At 38.9% G+C, this 27,512-nt stretch overlaps 1 protein-coding gene across 1 annotated transcript in view; it reads right to left on the bottom strand.

Moving 5' to 3' along the window:
- The window catches only part of PLD5 (phospholipase D family member 5), a 266,832-nt gene that overhangs the window by 16,505 nt on the left and 222,815 nt on the right, over nt 1-27,512 (bottom strand). Inside the window, exons 5-6 of the mRNA XM_024740486.1 lie at nt 12,149-12,346; nt 4,931-5,067 (exon numbers count right to left, since the gene is read on the bottom strand). Coding sequence (XP_024596254.1) covers nt 4,931-5,067; nt 12,149-12,346 — 335 coding nt within the window. The remainder of the gene's footprint in view (nt 1-4,930; nt 5,068-12,148; nt 12,347-27,512) is intronic.

The following is a 27,512-nucleotide window of genomic DNA, read 5'->3' as shown; positions in this document are numbered from 1 at the left end:
TCATGAAAGGATGTTGTATTTTGTGAAATGCTTTTTCTGCATTTATTGAGATGATCATGCAATTTTTATCTTTTATTTTATTGATATGATGTGTGTAATAACATTTATTGGTTTATGTATTTTGAACTATCCTTGCATCCCAGAAATAAATCCCACTTGGTAATGGTGTATTATCTTTTTAATGTGTTCTTGAATTTTGTTTGCTAATCTTCTGTTGAAAATTTTTGCATCTATAATCATCAGGGATATTAACGTATAGTTTTCTTTTTTTGTGCCATCCTTATCTGACTTTGGATTCAAAGTAATGATGGGCTTGTAGAATGAGTTTGGAACTGTTCTCTCCTCTTGGATATTTTGGAAGAGTTTGAGGAGAATTGGTGTTGTTTTCTGAACATTTGGAAGAATTCTCCAGTGAGATGTCTGGCTCTGGAGTTTTTGATTACTGATTCAATCTCTATACTCAATATTGGTCTGTTCAGATTTTCTATTTCTTCCTGATTCAGAGCTGATAGGTTATGTGTTTCTAGAAATGTATCCATTTCTTCTAGATTATGTAGTTTGTTGGCATATAATTTTTCACAGTAGCCTCATAGATTCTATGTATTTCTGTAATTTCAGTTGTAACATCTTATCTTTCATTTCAAATTTTACTTATTTGAGTCTTCTCTCTTTTTTTCTTAGTCTAGCTAAAGGTTGGTCAGTTTTTTTTTATCTTTTTGAATAACCAGATCTAAGTTACATTGATCTCTTTTATTATTTTTCTAGTCTCTATTTCATTTATTTCTGTTCTGATCTTTATCATTTCCTTCCTTCTGATAACCTGAGGCTTAATTTGTTCTTATTTTTCTAGTTCCTTGAGGTGTAAAGTTAGCTTATTATTTGAGATCCTTCTAATTTTGTAATATATATGTTATATTAAGCATGTATGTTCCTCTCAGAACTGCTTTTGTTGTATCCCACAGTATTTGATATGTTGTCTTGTCTTTCCTGTTTTTAACTGAGGTATAGTTGATTTATAATATTATTGAAGTTTCAGTGATTCAATATCTTTATAGATTATACTACATTTATAGTTATTGTAAAATATTCCATGTGGTGTACAATATATCCTTATAGCTTATTTTATACAGAGCAGTTTGCACCTCTTAATTCCCTATCCCTATCTTGCCCCTCCTCCATTTTCCACTCCCCACTGGTAACCACTAGTTCGTTCTCTATATCTGTGAGTCTGTTTCTCTTTTGTTATATCCACCTATTAAGTGATATAATACAGTATTTGTCTTTCTTTGTCTGACTTATTTCACTAAGCATAATACCCTTCAGGTCCATCCATGTTGTTGCAGATAGCAAAATTTCATTCACCTTTATGACTGAGTAGTATTCCATTACATATATATACCACATCTTCTTTATCCATTCATCTGTTGATGGACACTTAGGCTGCTTCCACATAGTGCCACATATTGGCACTTCCAATAGTGCTGTTATGAATGTTGAGGTGCATGCATCTTTTTGAATTAGTGTTTTCATTTTCTTCAGATATATACCTAGTAGTAGAATTGCTGGATCATATGGTAGTTCTATTTCTAGTTTTTTGAGGAAACTCCACACTGTTTTCCACAGTGGCTGCACCGATTTACATCCCAACAGACAGTGTACAAGGGTTCCAATTTTTTCCACATCCTCACCAACTTTTGTTATTTGTGGCCTTTTTGATGACAGCCATTCTGACAGGTGAGAGGTGATATATCATTATGGTTTTGATTTGCATTTCTCTGATAATTTGCAATGTTGAGCATCTTTTCCTGGCCTGTTGGCCATCTATATGGCTTCTTTGGAAAAATATCTATTCAGGTCTTCTGTCCATTTTTAAATCAGGATGTTTGGGGGTTTTTTGATGTTGAGTTGTGTGAACTGTTTATATATTTTGGATATTAACCCCTTATTGGCCATATCATTTGCAATATAATAATTTTCATGTTTCTAGTTGTGGGCTTTTTTTTCCTCTTAGAGAAGTCCCTTTAACATTACTTTTAAAACTGCTGCTCTTTTAGCTTTTGCTTGTCTGTAAAACTTTTGATCTCTTCATCAAATCTGAATGAGAGCCTTGCCAGGTAGAGTATTCTTGATTGTAGGTTTTCCCCTTTCATCATTTTATATCATATCATTCCTTTCTGACCTGCAGAGTTTTTGCTGAGAAGTCAGCTGTTAGCCTTATGGGAGTTCCCTTGTATGTAATGTGCTGCTTTTCCCTTGCTGCTTTTAATATTCTCTCTTATCTTTAATTTTTGCCATTTTAATAACCATGTGTCTTGTTGTGTTCCTCTTTGAGTTGATCCTGTTTGGGACTCTCTGTGATTCCCGGACTTCTATGTCTGTTTCCTTTCTCAGGTCAGGGAAGTTTTCAGCTATTATGTCTTCAAATATGTTCTCTGTCCCTTTCTCTCTCTTCTCATTCTGGGACCCCTATAATGAAAATGTTAGTATTCTTGATGTTGTCCCAGAGGTCTCTTAAACTGTCCTCATTTATTTTTCTTCTTTTTTCTGTTCAATGTCAGTGATTTCTACTACTCTGTCTTCCAGCTTGCTGATCCATTTTCCTCTGTATCATTTAGTCTACTGTTGATTCCTTCTAGTGTATTTTTCATTTTGGTTATTGTAGTCTTCATCTCTGCTTGGTTGTTCTTTATCTTTTCTCTTTCTAAATTCTCACTGTTTTCATCCATTTTTCTCCTGAGTTCTTTGATCATCTTTATGATCATTACCTTGAACTCTTTCTCAGATAAGACTGCCTATCTCCACTTCACTTAGTTCTTCTCATTTTTAATCTTGTTCCTTAATTTGGAACATGTTCATCTTTTATCTTTGCCTTCATCTGATATGAACTGAATGATTTTTGCTGATTCAGATGTTTAATGATCATGAGACCCCCTCAGGGGAGGAATAATCTCTGGTGCCTGTCAGTGCAGACATGCTTCTCCCTTAGTAGTCAGTTCTATTTTTACCTTTAGCCCCCTTAAGTTCCCCTGTGCCCCTTTTGGCAGTATGGAGTGCAGCTGAGAATGTCTCTGGATCTCCATCTGCCCAATGCTGCCTATATGTAATTTACCCACAATAAACTTCAAAATTGCTTGTTTTTTGGTGTCAAAGTTCCTTCCCAGTTTGGAGAACATATTCAATATCTCTGTCTACCAATATCAACCATTTCTAATTTGGAAGCATGTAGATTTTTTCTCTTTTATTTTATGTTTACTGTGCAGACTAAATTTTAAGTTTGTAGGTTATTAACACACTGATAATTTAACACACTCTTTAAAATCTTTTTTCATTCATATGATTGAGAAGAATTTAATTTTAACCTTGATGTGTGAACTACTTCTTTTGTCTCTGATGGCTTTTCATTTAAAATGCTAGAGATATTAACAGGTTTGAAATACCATCAGTATAATAAAAGAACTGCTCTTTGAATAATAACAATAATGGTATTTTAATAATCAAAATGCAAGACTTCAGGTCAGTTTCTAGTTCTTTTAGTTTTCTCTAATTTTTGTATTTCCAAGATATTTTAGATTATCCATACTAATTCCTTCCCCCTTGTCTATGAAGGATCCTAATTTTGTTTGTTTGAAGGGACTTCATGGAATGAAGGTTTTTCCAACCCTCTGAAATTATCATCCCATCCTAATAAGTCCATAAACTTGAACTTATTCTCCCAAATAACAGGAAAATCAGGTAAAACCTATCATGTTTCAAACTCTTCCCAAAGTGAAGCTGAAGTCTAAGACAAAATCTAAAATCAAATAAACAATAAATGGAAAAAACATAAAAAAGAGGGATTGAATAAATGAAAGCATGTGGAAAAAATCCATGAATGTTCAAAGGGTGCACAATATTTTAAAGTAAAGGTGTCCTAATAATGTGCATCTTGCAGCCTAAAATTGTTTTTGACAATTATTAGGAGTCATCACTTTCCGGGAGAAACACATCTTTTGCAATCTTAAAGTCATTTGCATAGAGAAGTTGTATATTATGCATATGTGAGGTTGGCAATATGAAAAATATTCAAGCAATATAGGGCACATCACATTATTTAACCTCAGTAAATGGTTATTCTGAAACTGTAATTTTCCAAATTAAAAAGGTCTCAGGTTGTACCCCTAGAAATTTGCACTTTGGAAACATTTCCTGGATTAAATGGATTATTCAAAACATTTACAAGCACCCAAATCTCTGCATTCTCTGCAAGAAAGCAAAAGTGGGAAATACTTGGGGACTAGCCATGCATTTATGACTTAGAGACATAAATTCTGTTCCTAAGTTGATTCTAAGTATTTCCACACTTAAACAGTGATGAATATTAAAAAATAAATCTCCATTTTAAGATACTCTCTTCCTCTTACAGATGGATGGATTGACTGAGAACATACATATTTTAAGTTCCTTTCTCCTAAAGTGGAAAAGATAGTATGAAAATTTAGCACTTAATGAAGACCTACATGAATACAACAAAGTGATACCTACTTTAAGGAAAATCTTGCCAGACCTACTCAGTTTCAGTATGTCCTTCAGGTACCTCTCAACTGATAATTTTCAAAAAACATTTTTCAAATAATTTAAATTTATTTATTTATTTATTTTTCCAAATAATTTTCAAGTTGAAAACAACCCAATCTTTATTCTAAAGTTCCTCTCATGCTTATAATGTAAACTACTGAGGTGGTTCTGTGGGATGAGACCCTGAGTCCTTAAAGTGGACTGAGAGAGGAGATGCACCATGGGTGAGCTGCAAATGTACACTGAGATGTGAATGGTGTGCAACCTAATGTGACCTGATAGCATCTCAGTGTCCACGGTGTTTTCTCTTGTGGTCTCCAGTTTAGTGTCTGGCCCTGGAGCCCAGGATCTAAGCTGAGATTGCACACTCACTGACCTTTTGGTGCTTGTGCTGGAGATAGGCAGGTAGTCCATGACTGCGATGTACACGTATTGCTTGGCATCATCTATTACACTGTAGATGGCGTCTATGTCAAAGCTTCTGTTTTTAGGGCAAAACAGTTTGGGAGAATTCTGTGAAGACACAAAAAACAAACTTTTAGAGTATTAATTTTTGCAATCTGGGGATTTCTCTTTTTTGATGTTATTTAAAATTTTTTAAAAATGAATCTTGGCTTTTAACCAATTTTTGCAAACCTACTTTCCAGTTCTTTATGAGATTAAGACAAATACATTTTCAGTTCTATCAAAGTTGAGGCAAGTAGAAAAGGTGTATGGGTCTCAAATCTGTCCTTTAAGTCAGTTTTGGGAGGGAATTCTTGTTTTCAATACACACACCTCTTATTTTTATAAGAGTGCTCTAACTCTAAACTTAACGTGACTCTGGTATACATCCCTGTCATACATAGTTAATTTTCTCAGACATTACCATATATAGTGTATATATGCATATAGCAAGCCATTTATGCTAGAAGTTATTTCACTTGAAAGGTAATGTGGCCATGAAGATGTCCAAGACACATGGTCTAAAAATCTTGTGGTTTTTTTTTTTCCCCAAATCTTTCATCAAGTGAAGAAGAGGAGTGTTGATTGTTGAGAAAGGGTCATCAGTAATTCTAGAGGAAAAACCAAGTGGCTTATTAAGATGCCAAGTTCATAAGGAGAGACAGGGCCTTAAGAAAAATGAAAAAAGAGGCAAATTATACTTGAGGTATTTTTCTCATGTTGCTCGAAGTGGTTTCCATCTTACAGAAGTATGATGTTTTTAGATAAAGTTGCTATAGAAAGGGAAAGATGTACTTTGGTTTTCTCATTGGTTTTCCACTGGACAAGACTGAAAGGATCATTTCTGTAGTTCCTGCATTACTCTGACAAGCAAGAAACCAAGTGAAGGAACACAAAAAAAGCAATGGGTGCTTAGTACCAAAGCCCATATAAACAGTTTCTGGAACTGCCTGGAATGGCAGTACTGGGTCCTTCATCAAATGTTCTACCAGTAATGGTGGTCAGGGTCCCTGACAAATGTTTGGGAACAACTCCCCACACAGTGCTGGTGGGAATCCCTATCCCAGCTTAGAGAGAGGGAAGATGAAGCTCTTGGACTGGATGCCCAACTGGGGAGGAGTGTGGGACTGAGAAAGGAGCCTGTTTAAGGGCCACACCCACCAGGCGTCCCTACTCAGAATGTTGTCTTGGCAGATGAGTATCAGAATGAGTTTTTGATTTAAATTACTTTCCTTCTGGAATGAGGATGAGCTTCTAAGTATTAAAAAAAAAACCTAATGCTAAAAGAGAGAAATAAACCACAACAAAAAAGCCCAAAACAATAAAAAATAAATTAAAAAACAAACAAACAAAAGCCAATGCTCATCCTACACTTCTTCCCCAGCACACACATATGCAGATACCCCATCTGTCACCAAGATAGATGGCTTGGGCTTCTGCAGTGTCTCTCATGTTGTCCCTCCCTCTTACTCCAGATTGCTGTTTCCCTCATTCAGGCACTGGTGCTGTTTGCTGGGGCTTTTATATGTCTTCTGAACTCATTTCCTTGTCTCCTCGATGCTTAAAAGACAAACAAACAAACATGTCACTCTCAGGACTGCTGGTTTCTTGGAATCCAGTCTGATCTCATTGGGAGGGATGGATCCATGTATCCTCTGAGTTTTGGTCCTCCCATTTCTCTGCCTCCTTCATTTACTGGCTACCATGCCTTCTGTGCCCCAAAATAAAATAATCGTCAGCCCATTGCTATGTTCTCATCTTGTCTGCCTCTGTGTATTTGCTCCTGCCAGCCCCTCTGGCTGATGTGTTTTCCTATCTCTGCCTGTCAGAGTCCTATACATTCTCAAAGTTCTAGCTCATATACTATCTCCTCATAAAACTTTTTAATATTGTCACCTAGAGGCTACTTCTCCTTTTCTGTCCTCCCATAATATGATTTGTTTGTTATATTGTTTAGTGTATTCAAACTTATAATTACCCACACTTGTCTCATGTCCTTGCTTGGACTGATATACCTTGATTTTAGGAATTGCATTTTACTCATTTTTCTATCTCCATTAATAAATTAAATATTCAAATTCATTAATTTCCTCAGCCTACTGGGTCTGCTTTAAACATTCTTTAGGTTTAACATGAAGAATCTAAGGATCTTAGCTCTAGACAGGAGCCTAGGTCAACTCTGAAATGTGTCCAAATGCCCATGTTTTTGCTTCAGTTAGGAATTTCCTGAATTTCCTTGCATGTTCCCAAAACTGGATTTTGGTTTCAGGGAGGAACAAACTTAGACACAGAGTTGCTGGTTTCTTTACATTTGCTATTTTCTAATAAGTTTGGATACTGTACCTTTGGTGATAGAGCATTTATATGCTTGTGATGTGCCAGGTTCCAGCATTTATAACCTGTAGCATGCTGGGCATGTCCCTTACACTTCCTGAGCCTGTTTCCAATGAGATAAGAACAGTAACAAATCTTTCACATTGGTTTGCCTTGTGGCTTAAATAAGAGAATGGCCTACTCCTGGCTGGGTCTGCTCCTCTTCTGTACTTGCTTTCATTCATTCATCAAATATTACTAAGTACCTGCCATGCACCTAGCTCTAGTCTAGGCACTTGGCATACATCAGTGATCAACATAAGATTCCTGCTTTGTGCAGCGTCATTCCAGCACATGCTACATTGTACTGCATTCATTTGTCTGTGTGATTCTCCACCAGCTTGTGAGCTGCTTGGTTGTATGTCTCTGGCACCTTGTGCCATGCCATACTTAACACATATTATATGCTCAATAAATATTTGTGGAATGAATGTGAAAGTGCTTCTTAAATTAGTAAGTGTCGGAGGCTTGTATGACCCCCAACCTCTACTCCTAGCTGGAGTTGCTTCACTCTAGGTATTTCCATCCATGTGTGAATAGACCTTTATTTGTACATACCTTTTTCTTTCCTATGTTCCCATTGCCAACCCAATGCCTAGAGCATGGCAGATGCTTCATGTGTTTATTAAGGAAATGCATGACTATTTGTATGAGTACCTCTGCCCCTGGGGTCATGGTAGTGCTTGCTGTGTCCTCTGATTTGGCAGAGGAAATTAACTAGTTCTGATTGTTTAATTACAGAGAAGGCTGTTAAGTTCCCTTTTTATCATTCCTGAACTAATTTTCTGAGCCTTGCACTGTGTACTCCTTTATTCCATAGCAAAATATAAGGAGAAGGAAAATACAGATCCTTTTCTTTATTTCAGCTCTGTGATGATCTTTTACCAATCAAGTGCTCTTGAGGCATCTTGATAATAAGTAATCTATGTTTCTTTCTTACATCTATAAATGCCTTATATTTGCATGTACCTTGTTTTGCATATTCATTAAATACTTGCTTTAGTAGGGTTTTGATTTATTTCATAACTGTTTCCTGGTTTTTAAAAAAAATTCATACTTCATTCCCAGAATATATATGTTAAAATGTAATTAAACATGAAAAGACAACCCACAGAAGGGGAGAAAATATTTGCAAATCAAGTACATTCTTGTATCTAGAATGTATAAAGAACTCTTACAACTCAATAACAAAAAAAACAAGAAATCTAATTGAAAAATGAGCAGAGGATTTGACAGACAATTCTCTAAAAAGATATACAAATGGACAGTAAGTGTATTAAGATATACAAATGGCCAGTAAGTGCATTAAAATATGTAAATCAAAATCATAAGACAAATTTCACACCCGCCAGGAAGGCTAAAATAAAACAGAAAATAGCAGGTGTTGGCAAAGATGTGGAGAAACTGAAACCCTCATTTATTGCTGGTGGAAGTGTAACATGGTGCAGCCAATTTGGAAAAGTTTGTCAATGCCTCAGAATGTTTAACATAGAGTTACCACAGTACCCAGCAATTTCACTCCTAAGCATAAATCCAAAAGAACTGAAAATGGATATTCAAATACATATTTGTACATGAAGGTTCATAGGAGTACTATTCACAATAGCCAAAAGTTAAAAACACTCAAATGTCCATCAACTGATGGACAGATAAACAAAATGTGATATATCCATACAGTGGAATATTATTTGGCCATAAAAAGGAAAACTGAGTCTTGCACTTCAAAAACATTATACTAAGTGAAAGAAGTCAGTTACAAAAGACTGCATATTGTATTACTTCGTGTATATGAAGTGTCTAGAAAAAGGCAAATCCTTAGACACAGAAAGTAGATTAGTGGTTTCTAAGGGCTGAGAGAAGGGGAAAATGGAGAGTGACTACTAATGGGTATGGCTTTTTCCTTTGTGGTGATGAAAATATTCTAAAATTAGAAGGTGGAGAAGGTGGAGAAGGTAAAACTCTGTGACTATACTAAAACACACTGAGTTTTATACTTTAAAAGGATGAATTTTATGGTAGTAAGTTATATATCAATAAATCTATTAAAATGTAATTAAAATATATAGCAGAGATTATAAAGGGGTATTTAATTATATTTTTCAGAGTAACACCAAGTTCTATTCAATGTCTGCCCTCACTCACTAAATAAATCTCAGTTTAATGATTGATGGATGAATGAACTAAACAATAAACAACAAGAAATGAAATCTGTCTAGCACCCAAACTGATAAAAACAGACCTTGAACTAACTAGTCTTTATCTTGGAAATCAAATGCATAATCTCAAGAGCTCTAAAAAGAACTCCACCAAATAGGACAAAAACTCAGCCTATTGTTCCTATCTTCTGATTTCAATGGGGAATGTAAGAAAATTAGAATGATCTGGCCCCAAGTTATTAGAAATCACATACTTAAATCTAACCAAGTGCCTCTTTGTGTTCCATGAGAAAATTAGAAATAATTCATATCTATATAATAACTTAAAATTTATATTTAACCATGCTAAGTTATTATCACCTAAAATCTAATTTTGGTAATGATAATTCTTAAGGCCTTCAAATATATATATTTTGTGTGTTAATTTAGTCTTGGGACTGTCAGCTTATAAAAATATAATATACTATTTTAAGATATTTTACAACAAATATTTTGAACTTAAATAAATTTGTCTTGGCATTTGTTTGGCACATATACTCAGAAAACTGTATGTATCCTGGAACTTCTTATTGATATTACTACTAGTAGAACAAATCCAACATTTATTGCTGCTTTAGGGAGGCTTGAGGGAGGTACTGGGAATAACAATAATGAAGAGAGTATAGTATATAACCTTCAGAGCCTGATAAAATAGTGGGAGAGATAATAAATAAATAGTTACAAAAATGTGATAAATGCTATAACAGAGGCGAGATCAAGGAGCTCTAAGTAAATGATACCAATTCCAATATTGGGAATACTGACTTTTATTTATCTTATACATGTAAGATTTTATACCTCTGTAAAAATGGTGTTCAATTAATATCTGTTGAACTGAAATTCAAAGGTAGGCTTGAGATATTAATAATAAATGGAAAATAAAATAATTTAAAATAATAAAATAAAAATAGAAAACAAAGGTGCTGTATGGTTAAAAGACTATACTTGAAGGACTGTTAAAAAAAGCTCAACTTATTTTGTGGCAAACCATTTAATAAAAATCAGTTTATAAATTTGCCCTGGAATACAGCAAAGCCCTTGCATTTTCATACATTTTATTAAAGGCTTGGGCCCTCTCTCTGAAGTAGAGATGTTAACTTTGGGATCAACAAAGGAGGACTCCCCCACTTTTTTAAGGGTCAGATTTTAAATTTATGCAACAATGACATTCACTCATCTCTAAGATTCAAACTAAATTCAAAATCCAGCAACTATCTGAAATTTGCTTATAATTCATCTATTTCTTGCTGCTTCAATCTGTTCTACTGGACTCCTGGGGTGTGATGTTACCATATGGATTAGTGGTTCCTTGGAAAATTTCATATTGCAACTAATCTACAAATTGAGAATAATATCTGGTTTTCTTGTCTTATAGGGTTGTCTTGAGAGGAAATAAAATTGAATATATGCATTTTATTAGTAAAATGCCCTATATGATATGCTACATGCTACTGCATTATTGACCTCCACACATACCAAAAAAAGGGTTTTTTTTAGTTCTACTTGATGAAAATCTTTCATAGTCTATTTTATATTATTCACACTTATATGAATTTGTTTAAGACAAGAAAATTGAATTTTCTCTCTACTGCCAGATTTCTAAATTTTCAAAATTTTTTACCTACTATTTAATAGGTAAAAAGGCTACTATTCACTCTTCCATGAAAAGCTCTTCAGTGACATAAAAGTTGTTGGCATAGAAGCACAGCTTGACAGTGGAGAAACAGCCATATTAAATTGGGAGCATGGTTTAGAGAAGTTTACCTGAGCATAAGGATCATTCAGAAGCCTGATTCAAATCAAAATTCTAAGGTCTCACCCAGGTCCAGTGGATCAGATCCTGGTGAGGATGGGGGGACTGTAAGTTTGCATTTTAAACAGGTTTCCCGTCTGGTTCTTAGATACTTTAAAGTTTGAGGACCAGAACTGTAGGTCCAGATATTTACATTGCCAACTCTCAGCAACACTGTGGGGATAGCTGTGGTGTGTGGGCAGGGGGTGGTGGTTTTCAAGTGTAATCAGAGGCCTGGAAACGGTGTCCTGCCCTTTTGGATGGGCCTCTTGCCCTCCAGCCCCAATCAAATACAATAGTTCTGCTTTTGTCTGTTTTACACACTGGGGTTCCCTCAGATTTGTTTCATCAGAGGGTTCTACTGCTAAGATCAAGTCTGAAAATCATTGATGAAAGGCATCAAAAATAGCGTCTGGTATCAGAAGACCTGGGCACTTGTGTTTCTCTTGGCACCTGCCATCTGACAGTCTTTGTGCTAGTAGATAAACTTCAATATCTTCATTTGTAACACAGTCATAATCCTGGGTCTACCTTAAGGGGTGACTGGGGGGATCAAATCAGATAATGCAAAGTATCTGAAACTAGGAATGATTATTCACATGTATTGTTATTATAACTAGGGACAGCATATGATTGAGTATAAGAATGGATATATTTTAACTCTTCAAGGGATGTGTTGAACTGATCTGTCAAATTCATTTTTGCCCAACACAAGATCACACTTGAACATTGCAACTTAATAAAGGGCCTTTGGGGGAAGGAGGGAGGAGGAGAAGAGGGCAAAACTCACCGACACAAATGCTTGAGATTTGGTTTCGTTCAACTGAAGCTGCAATTTCTTTTCATTGTCATAGACCCCATAGAGCCTCTTGGACCAGGTCTGAGGTACTCTGCTCTTGAATTTTAATGAACTATATAAAGCGAATATCCTTTGTAAATCTAGGACCAGACAGCTGCAGTTGTAGAAGATGACACCAAGTTCTTTCATCTGTGAAAGTAAAATGAAAGCATCAATGCCGTGTACACGTGATGGTGTTACTCTCAGAGAAAAAAATGTAGTATTCTCAGAGAAAAGACTGCAATAATAGCAATAGCGATATTTTCTTCTTGCAATTGTTATACTGTAACAACTATATATATACACTGTATCTGTAAGTATGTAGATACAGTCACATTATGGTATACAGAAATGATGCGTCATTAAAATGCTTAAATATTTAAGGAAAACTTTTGCTGGAGTTTTGCATTTGAGCTCTTATGGATAATTTTTCCATATTCACCTACACTTTTTATATCAGCTCTTCAGATTGTTTTCTTCAACATTAAATTTTTTGGTATGAATCCTTAAATCGTGCAGCAATATAAAGATTGACTTTTAGTTGCAACATAACAGAATGGTTTAGATCATGGATTCTGGAATCAGATTGCCTGAAATTAGGTTCCAACTCTACAAATTTCTACTGTGTGACTTTGTGTGACTTTTTTATTTTAAATAAATTTACTTTTGGCTGCACTGGGTCTTTGTTGCTGCGTGCAGGCTTTCTCTAGTTGTGGCGAGCGGGGGCTACTCTTCATTGTGGTCTGCGGGCTGCTCATTGTGGTGGCTTCTCTTGTTATGGAGCATGGGCTCTAGAGCACAGGCTCAGTAGTTGTGGTGCATGGGCTTAGTTGCTCTGCGGCATGTGGGATCTTCCCGGACTAGGGCTTGAACCCGTGTCCCCTGCATCGGCAGGCGGATTCTTAACCACTGTGCCATGAGGGAAGCCCTGTGTGACTTTTAAGATACTTAATCTCTGGGCATCATTTTCTTCTTCCATAAAAAGGAGACAATAGTATTTATTTCATACAATTGCTATGATGCATAACACGGTTAATATATTTTCTGGGCTTAGAATAGTGCCTATCACATCGTAACCACTTAAAATACATTAGCAATTATTATTCTTATTAACATTGCACAAGCCTCAAGAGTAAGAGACCAATAGACTCTTGCAACAAAGATATCATAGAGATTATTTTGTCCACCTCCCTCGATGCACAGATGAGGAAAGTAAATCTTACACAGGTAAGCAAAAATATATCCCCCCGAGTGAGAGATCTAGTCAGGGGTAGATTCAGAATTTGATGCAGGTTTTCTCACCCTTGATCAAATACACCCAGGAACATAGCAGCACTGGCTTCAAGTCTATTATCACTTTGAAAAATTATAGATGATTTCTGATTTAGTCAATGAAAGTGAAAAAGTGAAATTTTGGTCTTAACAGCATAAATACACATGCCTCATGATCTGAACACCCAGTGAGGGGTTTGTCAGGGACACCTTGGAAGGTGTTTAACTTCATGCCTTTCTTCCACCCCCCTACTCAACACTCTTCTCAGGATTATAGGAGAGGTCACCAACTGTGTAGGGGCCCATCTCTCTTTTCCTGTTAGGACTCCCTAATACAGTGCATCATGGAGATCTTTTCACAGTCATCTATACCTGGCTGGCATCATTTTAGCAGCTCCACAGCAACCACAGAATAGATGGACACAAATTATTTAACCTGCTGATGGACTTGTCCTTATTTTTCCTCTAATACAAAATATAAAGCAACGAGCACTCTTGTACACACATCTCTGTGCGCCTGTACAAGGATTGCTTTAGCACAGATTTCTAGAATTGAATGGACACAAACATTAAGGACAATTAAGAAAGGTTAAGAAAGTGGGAGGAACTAGAGTGGGGAGGGCGTATCAGGTATGTGCAAAGGCACTGAGGTCAGTGGGATAGAATCAGAGTTGTGCAGCTGAAGCTGAGGGAGATAAGGGAGAATGCATATGTGAGTGGGTAAATACTTTAATTTGATGGCAGAGGGTAAAACTGGTGGGACAGGTGTGTCAGATTCCCAGAGGCCTCTGTGCTGGGATGGGCAGTTTGGCATTTATGCCGAAGGACATGGGGAGGGAGGTGATGAGGCAGAGGGGGTGTGGACAGGCTACGAACTGGAAAGGTCCCTTTGCCTGGCTGTGGAGAAAGGATGAGGGAGTTGGGGGCAGGACCTTCAACACCCGGGCCTTAACAGTGACAAGGGGAGAGACTTACACATACTTATGTGTTTTCTAATCTCAGGGATTTTCAAAAACTGTTTAGCATAACTGCTAATAATTGCAATACCATTCCAGGTTGAGATGGGGCCCACCTTGCTGTTTGCACAGTCTCTGCTGATAGAATCTCAGGAATAGTAGGCTCTGCATTTGACCTTCACACTTCTGTGTCTTTTCCCAGATTGAGTCAATGCTGCCACATTATCTTCTCCAAGGAAGCCTTGATCATTTCAGGGTTTTCAACTTTGTATCAGTTTAGCTTTATAAATAGGCTCTTTGTCTGGTGGTGGCAGTGGGGTCAGCAGAGCTGAGACTCAGGTTCCCACATAAGTAAGCAGCTGCCCTTCCCAGACATGCTTCCTTGCCTTCCAGACACAGGCAAGGTTAGTACATGTCCAGTGGGCTGGCCTGGCCTGGGGCCATCCTCAGGAAAGAAGGGACAAACAACAATGACCTGAGGCCAAAGATGTGGATTGAACTCTAGGATCTTTCACCAACCAGATTATAGGGTCTCGGGCAAGTCATCCAATTCTGAGTCCTTTTTTTCCTTTTCTGAACAACGAAGGGTTGGGCTTATAAAGTCTACAGGGGTCTTCCAGCCTTGCCATCTATGGCTTTGGGACATCAATTTCCTGCCCACCATGCATTCCCTTCTCCCTGCCCAACCTGCCTCTCAATACTGACCAGAGACTTCTGTTTGTGTGTCAAGATCAGCTCCTTCTGGCTCCGGCCTGAATGTGGCTGGCGACCCTCCCAGGTTTTAAAGTCAGATGAGGCAAATTTGCATCTTGGTTCTGCGGCTTACTTGTTGACTAGCCTTGGGTAAATTACTTAACCCTTAAATTCTAGTTTATTGTTCGATGAGGATAATATCTATCTACAAGTTTTGCTGTCAGAATTTAATAACAATCCTAATTTTAATAGCTAGTATTGACTGAGGGCTCACTTGTTGTGTGTACTGTGTTGAATAGTGTCCCCTCGTCCCATTCATTTCTACACAGAACCTGTGAATGTGACCTTATTAGGAAATATGGTTTTTGCAGATGCAATCAAGATGAAATCATACTGAATTATGGTAGGCCCTAAATCTAATATGACTGGCATCCTTATAAGAAAAGGAAAATTTGGACACTGTGCCACATACACACAGGGGAGATGAACATATGAACATAGGCACTGGAATGATGCATCAGCAAGGCAATGTGTCAAGGACTGCTGGCCACTACCAGAGGTTAGGAGGACAGGAAATATTCTCCATTAGCACCTTCAGAGACCTGTGAGAAAAAAGGTCCTGCTCTTTTAAGCCACCAAGTTTGTGGTTTAGAAGCCCTAGGAAACTCGTGCAGTGTGCTTTTCATCTTGATAGTAGATATAATGGTATTTATTCCTTCCACTTTATATAGAAGGAAACTGAGGTTTCGATGGTTATTTGCTAAATGATACAGCTAAGATTTGAGTTTTGGTCTAACTTCAAAGCCTGTGTGCTTGGTCCCTTATGCTATACTGACCTTAGCACATGGCTAGTAAGCAACCCACGGGTCTACGGCTGTTAATTCTATGAAGCCTTTGCTGGCCATCTTTCCTGCTTTGACTAGTACCGTACTTGCACATATTTCTGATGTGGCACATTTTTACGCAGTATTATAGTTTTAAAAAATTTGTGTGTCTGTTTCCCCTAAGTGACTCTACAGTCTCTGAAGGCATCAAGTTCATATTCCTATTTCCAGTGCTGGGCTATAGTGCTTGCTTGGAAAATGTTTAACAAATGAATACCTGGCCTTCAAGATGAATTTATGGTGATCAGAGATGAAAACAAGCTTCCTTCTCAACCCAGAAGCCCTGGCTCTGGGTCAGCCTGAGGGCCTCTGATCCTGAGCACCCAAATCTAACAAGAACCTCTCTTCTGGTGCCAAGGGTCCTGGAGCAGCAAACCTGGACATGGACGCATAAAACCTGTGGCCGTGCTGGCCCCAGAGATCCACCTGGAATACTTTCACAAGCACGGTGCTCAATGATGGCATCAATGACAGTTCTTATATTGGTCAATGAGCCAACTGTCCTCTAACCATGTTTCCTGCACCTACCAACAATGGGGTACAGAACCTGACACAGTCTTTTGAGTGGAAACTGCCTTATCCACAGATCTATCCAAGCCCAGTAGAGCCAGAGGCAGAATGCCATGAAAGTACAAATCCAGGGAATCATTTGATTTTTGTGACCAAAAGATGAACTCGGTGGCCATGATTGGCTTTCAGTATGTTTGGATCTCTTTGGTATCCTTTGTTTTTCCACATCAGACCTTTAGAGATTTCAGGTTACTTGCAACACATGGCAAACAAGTATGTTTGGAGTCTTCTGTTCAAAGCCTGGACAAGAATACGGTGCTCTCCTGTGTACCTCTTTCCTTGGGAACAGCTGTCCCCTAGTCTCCACATGGGGGTTACATCATCTCTGCTGTCATTGGGGAACAAAGCCACTGCCCCCTGTCATTCTCTACTGACTCTTTCCTAATACACAGAATAATGTTAAGTGAAGTACTCACTACACTAGTGCAAGCTCCCCATACCTAGGAAGAAAGCAACCACTCTGCAATATGGTATGGCATGAATAATCTGGGTAAGTGTTAATGTGAAATTTGAAATCTAGAAGGGTAGCAGCTCTGAAACTTTCCCCTGCAGAGGAACAGGGAAGAGAGAGAGAGACCTCTCCATATGACCTAACAAGACACAGGAAGTCATCTCCCAGAACAGGCTCTGAAGACAGACTAACTCCACCAAGGGCAAGGTACTTAATCTCTTCGCTTCCTTTATCTGTAAATAGGTATACATCATAGAACTGCTACAAAGAATAGATGAAAACATGTATGTAAAACATTTAGCTCAGTGCCTGGCTCAAACAGTGTTAGCTTCAGCTATACCAAGGTCCACCTTTCTTCTCTGCCTGTTGAGGATGCTTCTACTACATCCTTTGTTTGAATCAGGAACAGGTATGGCAGAATTCTTTATCCATGAACGATTTTACTTTAACTACCAACAGATTCCACACACTCAGTCAACTGTGAGGGCATAAAATTCATTCCTCAGAGACTGTTTGTGGCTAGGTTGAGTTGGTGCCGGAATGGTCACATGCCGGGTTCTGAGGCTGCAGCAGGGAATAAGTCAGACCTGGTTCCTGCCCTTGGGGGCTCAGAGCATGGACCATAGCAGGGGATACAGACAGAAACCATAAAGTTACATGTTAAGGTTTGTTATGTTAACAGTACACGTTTTAAGGTAGATGTTCTAATTCCCATTTTAGAGTTAAGAGCACTGAGGCCATGGTCACTAATCTTGCCCAAAGTAACTGCAAATATGTAGCAGAGCTTATCTCTGAACTCTGTTTTGTCTCCTTAGTCTGTTTTTTTCGCTGCTTCACCAGCCTTAGGCTGTCTGTACCCCTATGTCCTTGAGGGAAGTTTTCTCAGCACTTTCTACCGTACTAAAAGAATACTTTATTTAAAAAGGGGTTCACTTTATTAACCTCAAGACACTTCTATCAAATTGAGTGGCTGGAGCTAAAAGGCAGGAGATCACTAACTAAGGGTGTTTCTAACCATACACATGAATACTTGAACAAGATCTGATTTCTGACAAAGGCACAGAAGGAGGACGGCAAGAGACTGTCATTGAAATAGATTGTGTTTAGGTCACATTAGACTTGGATTCTTACTGAAGTCAGTGTTGCTCTCCAGACTCAATCCAATTCATTCCACAGAATATGCCAGAAAGCTTAGCTGGATTCTCCTGGGAAATCCAGGAAGGTGAAAACAGACGTTTCATAAAAGCCGAATGAGGGCAAATCGTTTGTAAGTGTTTGGGCTTAGGGACCAGATTGAGTTGTATTAACATTATGCCTCTTCAACTCATGAGCTGTATGACTTTGGCCTAGCTCTTCAACTTCTTAACACTGCTGAGAATGATAAATAGCCCTTGATGCCCGGAAGCTGGCACGGGACTGTCAGCTTGGCCTTGATATTTCTAAGAACTCATCTGGCATTCAAGCTATGCCCTGGTTATCTCTTGTTAAACATGAACTCTTTCACAGAACACTGGCATCAGACCAGGCCACTCTGTTGACTGTCCAGGATGAAGTTGAGACAAAAAAAAAAAAAGACGTCTCTGTAATTGTGTGTGAACACAGACAAAACATGAGCATTGTCCAAGCCACAGAAATGACCAAAGACTCCTCCCACCCTGGCTAATATGGGTGACTGCTGCTTCTTTACCAATCACAGTTTTAGCCTTGCTTCATCCCCCTCCCATACAGATGACTTATTATTTTTTTTTTAAATTTTAATCACATTGCATTTAAAAAATTATTTATTTATTTACTTTTGGCTGCATCACGTCTTAGTTGCGTCACACAGACTCTTTCATTGTGGCGCACGGGCTTCTCTCTAGTTGTGGCACGTGGGCTCAGTAGCCCTGCGGCATGTGGGATCTTAGTTCCCCTGATCAGGGATCAAACCCGCATCCCCTACATTGAAAAGCAGATTCTTAACCACTGGACCACCAGGGAAGTTCCCAGATAGCTTATTAAAACACCCAATCATAAAGTTGCCCTGCTCCTGATAGCACCCAATCCTGAGCAAAGCCCTTGATTACTTATACCCTCCCCAACAGAACCTTGCACAAAGTCCCAACCCCATAAGTCCTTCCTAAAACCAGCTTCCTTACATCCTGCAGGTGGCCACAGTGTCACTCTTCCTCCTTGTTACGAGCAACTTGCTCATCTCGAGCATGCAGGCTGGCTTTTTACTTGAGGGCAATGACACCTCCTTATCCCCAGAACATTCACATCACACGGTTGTGAGTCCAGTAAGCAGACAAGTTAGTGCAGGAAGCACAGTGACCAGCACTCAATGTGTGTTGTCTGCTGCTTTTCTATCCTAAGTCACACTGTAGAGGGAGTACTAGGTAGTCAACACGGTTCCAGCTGAAACAGGAAGTGGCCCAGGCAGCAAAGCAGGAAGCATTTAGGGGGAATGAACAAATGAAGGCAATAACGGCTCTGTGTAAAGGCATCCAGAAAGGCTGCATTTGGGGAAGAGACTTCGCCCATTAAAACCTAAGGCCAAGTGGTGCTCCTGAAACATTTTCCATGTTTCTCTGTCTTCCAGTCGCTGAATCTGTTATGTACCTTGTGTTAGAATGCATACCATCACACATTTTAATCTGGAAATCTGATGAACCAATTCTTTAAAAGCTAATGGAAAACCTGGAAGCAATAAAATAAAAAGGTTTATTTTAATGACACCATAATTATGAATGATGTTTGTCCCTTTAGGTATGATCAGATAGGGGGAAACATATTTATAAACATTCTCAGCGTTTATCATCCCCAGGGATCCCCTTATGTACCATTTATCATCATCAACATGCAAGTGGTCACTCTACTTAGATTTTCTCCAGCAACAAATATTCCCAATGACCGTATTCTAAACAAAGATTTAGTGTTCCTTTCCCCCTGTTGTGTAAGCTGCTTTTTGTGACCTTTTATCTGCAATCTCTGACATCATTCTGCTGTGACTACATTACAGCTTTAGAATCGAAAGGCGATGGAAGAAGCCAAGCTTTGCCCTCTAGAGATGTAAAGAGAATTTTACTTCCTCTCTGTATCATTCTCCCAATCTTAGAATGACTCAAAACCATTTCTAAATATACATATTTGGTTTAGGCTGGTATCAAGTGAAGACGGAAAAAAAAAAAAAAGAAATTGGCTTTTGTTTTGAAGATTTTTCAACCAGAGCAAAAATTTTCTGAAGTGTTTGGGCTTGAGACAATCCAGCAGATACTATAACTTACTGCTTAGGGAGAAATAACAACAGAGGTAGTACTAGTTTACTATAGTACTAGTTTCCTATAGTGTACCAGACACTCTTCTAAATGCTTTACAAGTCTGTGTTCATTTAAACCTCACAATAACCCATTGCACAGGTAAGGAAACTAAGGTATGGAGAGACTAAGGGACTTGTCCAAACACACAGCTAGTGAGCAGGGAAGCTGAAAGATTAGTTTAATATTTCATCTTCGGGAAGAATTACTTACAAAGAGGAACTAGAAGTTCCCCTGGGTGAGGGTTAAGTCCTACTGTTTATATGCATGTCCTCTTTTTTTCCTGCCCTGGAATTTCTGTTTATATTAGCAGTCTCCATTTCAAAGCAAAATAAGAATTAGGGGAAATGTAGTTATACCAAAAGAACATTTTTCTTTATTTTCTCAAAATTAGTGGAAGGGAGTTATGAAAGGAAATGCAGTGAGAGAAGAAAAGAAACCCCTTCTACTCAGGACATGAGAGGCAGCATGAAGGGAGACAGGCTTGGTTTAGTGGGTTTTACTGGTGATGCAGAAGCCAAAGCAGGCATCTGATGGATGCTCTTGTCAGCAGAATAAGGGGAGGCATTAGCATTGTTCTTTGCTGTAACTCAGAATAATTAATTCAGATTAGCCTAACCACAGCTCAATCTATCATTTATGGATGTCTGGTTTGTTGTTTTCATGGTTTTGTAGAAATGTGAACAAGTATTTCTTTAATTTTCTTGACAAAGACGAACTTGCAACTGTAAGCAACTCCCATGCATCCAGTTAGCTGCTGATTTATATTCTGAGTTACTGCAGGAAACTTAATCACTAGGAGCTCTAACTTGATTTTGTTTCTGCCCTCAAGGTGAAATTTTTGTTACTAGGGATGGAAAATAAAGAATTGAATCTCAGCAGCTAAAAGACAGCCTCCTGCCCAGAAATGTGCTCTCTAGCCCCTTCACTTCCACAGTGGGTGGTCTATACCACTTAACTTCCTGATGTCTTATTTTCTTTGTTACCAAGTGGGAATAAAAATGCTTGCCAGAAGGAACGTGACTAATTGAAAAAGGGAGAATGTAAGATCCTTAGAGAACAGCTAGTTCAACCTTATTTCAAAATTAAGGAAACTGAGCTCCCCAAAGGGGAAGTGACTTGCAAGATCACAGAATAATGTCCTGTGATTTCAGTCCTGGCTCTTTTGCCCAATAATGCTGTGTAGATACCTCACAGTGTTCCTTTATAGTGTGGATGAAGAATGTTGCCTGCCATATAAGTAGACAAAGGATGTTACTTTCCAAAGTACCACTCTTCACTTGTCATCTTTGACTTTTGGCTGTAAGGAACTCACAAATCAATTTCTTGCCTTCAATCACCCCAGACTATTCACCCAGAGGGGTTTCAGGATGGAGAAAAATAGGATACTGGCCCTAGATAAGGTACATATCAAAGGAATGATTTCAATGAGCCCAGACTCTTGCATCTTCCCATACATAGACAGGCGCTAAATTCATTAACTTGAAATGTTTGTTTTTTCTTTAGTTAGCAGAAATCTTTTGATGTTCAACTACCTGGTTTGTTTTTGCAAAACTCCTATATATCCTGGCTCCTCCTTTACTTCTCAGAGCTATCTGAAAGCCTGTCTCCCAGGCTTAAATCTTCAGTATGTCCGTCTGACAAAACATATTTCTCAGCTTCTAGGTTGTGCATTTTTTGTCAGTTGACAGTAGAATGAATGAGGGTGTTGCTTTTTCTTTTCCCCTCCTTCCCTCACTTCCTTCCCTCCCTCCCTTCCTTCCTTCCATCAGTGCTTCATCTTTTATAAGTACCATTATTCCTCTGGCATCTTTGACTTTTGGCTGTAAGGAATTCATACATCGATTTCTTGGCTAGTCAAAGGAAAATCAATAGATAAAACAGTGAGCAGAGAATGTTAATGGGAGGAATTTTATTTTATTTTATTTTATTTATTTATTTTAACATCTTTATTGGAGTAGAATTGCTTTACAATGGTGTGTTAGTTTCTGCTTTATAACAAAGTGAATCAGTTATACATATACATATGTTCAATGGGAGGAATTTTAAAAGAATGGGGCTGAGAGTAGAAGGGGATGAAACAAATTGGAAACACATTTCAGTTAATTTTTGGACTAATTTAATTTTATCCTGCTTCTTTAGAAGAGTTGAAAATGATTCCAAAATGTTACTACAGCTTCTCCTATCATTCCTGTTTAATCTCTTGTCTTCTAAATGAGCAGTGAGGAAGCTGAGATCATGCCACTTTCAGTTCATTGCATTTGATCCCCTTTTCAAACCCTCCAAGGATCTACTCTCTTTTGACAAAATGTTGGGCCAGACCTGAGTGACTGTATCTGCCTTTCAGGCTTGTACAATAAACACCTGGCCCATGTATGTACCAGGATATTAACATCAATGTGAATTGCACCCATTTGCCCCCTTCTTATTCATGCAAAGATGAAATACTTAAGGAAATTGGAGAGAAAATCTTTTCTAAAAAAAAAAACCCACGAAATGTATGAATCTCATGTTACTCTTCTTCGCAGCCAAGTCATCCAATTGTGGGAAGAAGGGGCAAGTGGATAGAACTTAGTGGGTTTTCAATTGTATATTATAATTTAACAAACTTTTTTAGTATTCAGGGTCTGCTTTGAGACCTTGAAGTACAGAAAAGCTCTGAAATTTTTCAAAACAAAGGATCCCCTTCTTGTTCCAGAGAAATGCTTTGCCCTCTGTCTGGTCCCTTCCTCCTGATTCATTCCTTGGTAGCTTGGAGCCGAGGTTCCCAGGTTGCCCCCATCAGTGATTCCTTCATGGGCAGCACTGTGACACTTTTCTGACACCACAGTGGTGGAACAACCAGGGCGGGAGGCTACCTAGCTTTTAAAATGAAATGTTACACCTATACTCCCAGCCCCGTTGGTTCTCATCTCCTCCCTGTCCGTGTAGCTCTAGAAACATCTCAGAATGGTGAAAAGAGACTGTTCTCCTCTGGTCTGGGCCACCACTGGGCTGGCTGTCAACCCTGAGTGCAATGGCCATCCAGTCAGGGTGATTATCTGCTTTAGAGGGTACAGCAAGGACCCAGGCTCGAATTCTAGTTCACACAACCTTCTCCAGTATGACTCTGGGCAAGTTCCTTAAACTTTTGTGTCGGTAGCAGACCAGTTCCTTAATCTCTCTGTCAAGAAGGGATGATAATAATGCTCACAGGGTTGTTGCAATACTAAATAAACATTTAGAATCTGCTTAGGACAGTGTCCCCCACGAAGAATAACAAGTGTTTGCTGTTATTATTGTTATCCAATTTTATGCACACTTCTGCCACACCTACTCTCTTCAGAGAAGGTTCCAGGCCATGAAGTGACCTGCTGCACTTTACATAGGAACATTATGAATGCAGTTGCCCAGCTCTGCCGTGGTGTGTGGCTCAGGCAGATTTCCCTCGCTCCCTTCCTTCCTGTCAGCAGGAATTGTATTGAAAAGGGTAACTTCCATCTTCTTTCTACCACCCGCTCCCTCACTTACTCCTCCCATGGAAGAAAGAGTGACATCCCTAGGGTCCTCATCAGAGCAGCTTAGTCTCTCTCTGGACATTTGGCTTCTGCCCTCCATGGGGCATGCACAGAAGCAGCCTACAGATTTGCAGTGGCCATGCCTTGAACTTGGGCATGTTTAATTCTTGGGAAAGTAGCAGGAGGGCCAATTTTGACCACATATCTAAACTACGTTTTCCATTCTGGCTTCATCAGTGATAAAGCTGACAGTTTAATCACCATCTGTCTGATTCCTGGAGGTATTTTAAAAAATGGTCTGGAGCTCAGGTGGGTAAGAGAAGGGTGTTTTTGTTTTTGTTTTGTTTTTTGCGGTATGCGGGCCTCTCACTGTTGTGGCCTCTCCCGTTGCGGAGCACAGGCTCCAGATGCGCAGGCTCAGCGGCCATGGCTCATGGGACCAGCCGCTCTGCGGCATGTGGGATCTTCCCTGACCGGGGCATGAACCTGTGTCCCCTGCATCGGCAGGCGGACCCTCAACCACTGCGCCACCAGGGAAGCCCAAGGGTGTTGTTTATTGGCTTCCTAAACTTCCACGAATGAACTCCCACATCTAATGACCTCAACTGCATTCTTCTATGGCTATTTCCATGGATTTGAATCAGGAATGAACACCCCAAGCTGCTTCTGCCCTGCCTTTCATAAGGGAAACATTCAGCCAGAATTTTTGAAAGATATTTCTTTTTGTTCCGTGTCATAATGTACCTTTGACTCATCTATGTTGTTCACAGATCTATTCTGTCTTTCATCTTAGCATTCACCACACTCTCCTTACCTGATGCTTGGAATAGAACATTGCTCAAGGTGTTCCAACATTGTTTAATGCATTGCTTTCCTAACTTTACAAACATGGACTGGGGTATGAAGATACAACTTTTATGATTCAGTTAGTTCCCAGAGCTTAACTGCCACAAAAACTCAAAGCACAACTCTATTGAGACTATGATGTCATGTCTGTGTCCCTTTGGTGTTTCTGATTCCTTTCAATACATATACAACCAACATCTCTCTCAAGTTTGTGAGATAGGATGCTATAGAAAGTGTGAATATTCAAAAATAGAGTAATATTTGAAATGTGGAAATCCTATCATGTAACAATGTTACACCAATGGCATCAATTTATTTGCAAATTGTTTGGGAAGTCATCTTCTTAAAAATCTGGAGTGGGAAGACCCTCTCTAAGGAAGTGGGAGGCAGCCCAGCTGTTGCTGCTAACTGGCTAGTCAAAGGCCATAAACTAGGAACCACGGCGCGGGCTTGCATGGGGATAGGCAGGTGGGTGAGAATGGGAAAACTTACTGCAATAATTAGTATGGTTTAATAATTTAGTATTGTTTCACCCTTAAATACATAATTTAGTTTTTTTTCCCCAAGAATATAACCAACATTGACTTGAAAGACCACCACAGTAAAAAAGGGCTTTATGGATATCTTATTTGGAACCAGATTGGCAATCTTATAGGGTGGAGATGTTCCAAACTATCGTATAGGTGAAAGTGTTGTGAGGATGATCCATTAGCTAGCCCAGTGTGTTTTGAACATGAAAGATTCTTTAACGTTTTCCTACAAAGTGTAGCCAAGTCTAGCATGAGTGGGAGAGCTGTAGGATCTGATCAACCATGAATGTGGCCTGTGAGCATGTTAAAAAATGCATCAGAGCCACTAAAGCACCAAATACCAATGACAGAGAAAACTGGTCAGTAAGAGTGACCTGATGGAAACAAATGAATGTAATGCCACTGAATGTGAAAATAAATAAATTTTTTAAAAGGCCAGATGTTTCATTTGCCAACTTCAACATTCTTATTTGGACCTAAAATGAACGTTAAATTATTCAATTCTTCAATTCTTTCCACACATTTTTTGCATTACTAAGACATGGCTGTCATAGATAATTCAAAAGAAATAAATGTGTAAGGGCAGTTATACCACAGAAAACAGTCTGGCAAACAAACATTACCAGAAAGGTATTTTTGTCCCTTGTATAATTTATAAAATGACAAATTTCTCCAATCTTATAAGCAATGCAATTTTGTAAAAGAGTAACTGCTTAGTCAGGTCACAGACTGGTATCCAGGCTTTATAAATAATTCAGTTCAATCCAATAATTAAACACTGAGCATATCTGATGCACAACTATGAGCATGGGTGGGCTGGGGTGTGAAGGAATGGTGGCAGTTGGGAGAGAACAAAAACAAGCGCTAAATCAAGGTAGAAACTGTAAGTAGCGTAAGGAAAAGATCACCAACATTCTGTAGGATTCAAGTAAGAGAGATAGATATTGCATCTGATTAGAAGGGATTCTTAACCTGTGGATCATAATGGAGTTCAGCAGGTGTGGTGTATATCTGCTGGTTTATAAGGAGAATTTTCATAGGTTTTAGCAAAATACTCTGTGATGAAAATAGCTAATAACTTGAGTGGCAGATGACTGCCAAATTAGGTGGATGTGGAATGGCCTCATGGGGGTAGAGAAATTTGAAAAAATCTTGAAGGATCTTGAGACTCTACAGTTTCAGCAAGCAGAGTTGGGAGGACAAGTCTGGCAGAATAAAGGGTGTGAACAAAGACAGGGAGGTGAGAAATGTCAGGAGCATAAGCTCTGAGAGAATGAGTGGTAGGAGGGGAAGGTCTGGTAAGTGGTGGGATGCAGATCTGAAAGGCTGGTATAGTAAGGAGTGGGCCCATTACCCTTCATGTTAGAGGTCAGAAACCCAACTGTCTTGGGCACCAGAACAAACATGTGACGTAAATGCATGTAAAACCTTATGAATAGAGGAGACTGAGGCTGACCTAGGGAGTGTATGCCCCACACGATGACATTAAATTTAAATTTTATTGTTTAGTATTGCTGGACAACCCGAAACATCTGCCTGTTGAGTTGGCCTTCAGGCCACCAGTTTGGGAATTGTGCTTGGAATGTTAATGAAGTGAAGTGACGTTACCCAATTCCTCTGACACTGAACTGGTGGGAGAGAAACAAGGAAACAAGCAGCAGGGCCAGGAAGAGATGATGAAGTCCTGAACCACAGAAATAGGAGGTAATTGTTGCAGGATATGGGGGAGGATTGAATGTGTGGGGACGGGGAATGGAAAGAGACAGAGTTGACTCCTGGGTTTCTAAAGTGGGTGACTAGAGTGAACAATGAACAGAGCACATCTGACTGCAGACCCCGTGAGTTTGAAGTTCATCTGAGAACTGTATCTGAGAAGTTCAACTGGTGAAAACAGTTAACATTTATTGAGGTCTTACTGCTTTAGTCTTCAGAACAAGTAAGTCAGGCAGGCACTATCATTATCCCCCTTTAATACACAGGGGGACTGAGGCACATAACAATTAAGGCCAAATACTTGGTAAGGAGTGGAATTAGAATATGAGCACAATCAGAGCAGGATCCACACTCTAAACCACTACGCTCTGCATAGTGGTCCAGCGGGTTGGCAACTCTGAGTCTGAGCTGGTAACAGAAATGTGAGAGCCATCATCACAGAAATGATGGGTGCCACTACAAGAGTAGATGATTATTGCAGGAAGAATAGGTAGGCTGTTCAGAATGGATTATAATATGAGTGCTTTTGTCTTTTATATAGTCCCTTATCAAGAACAATGTTGACTGCCGTATTTCCAGTGCCTAATAGATTTTTTTTTTTTTTTTTT

This window comes from Neophocaena asiaeorientalis, unplaced genomic scaffold (assembly GCF_003031525.2).
Source record: "Neophocaena asiaeorientalis asiaeorientalis breed wild unplaced genomic scaffold, Neophocaena_asiaeorientalis_V1.1 scaffold291, whole genome shotgun sequence".
Lineage (NCBI taxonomy): Eukaryota > Metazoa > Chordata > Mammalia > Artiodactyla > Phocoenidae > Neophocaena > Neophocaena asiaeorientalis.
This window is presented reverse-complemented; position numbering and strand designations above follow the sequence as displayed.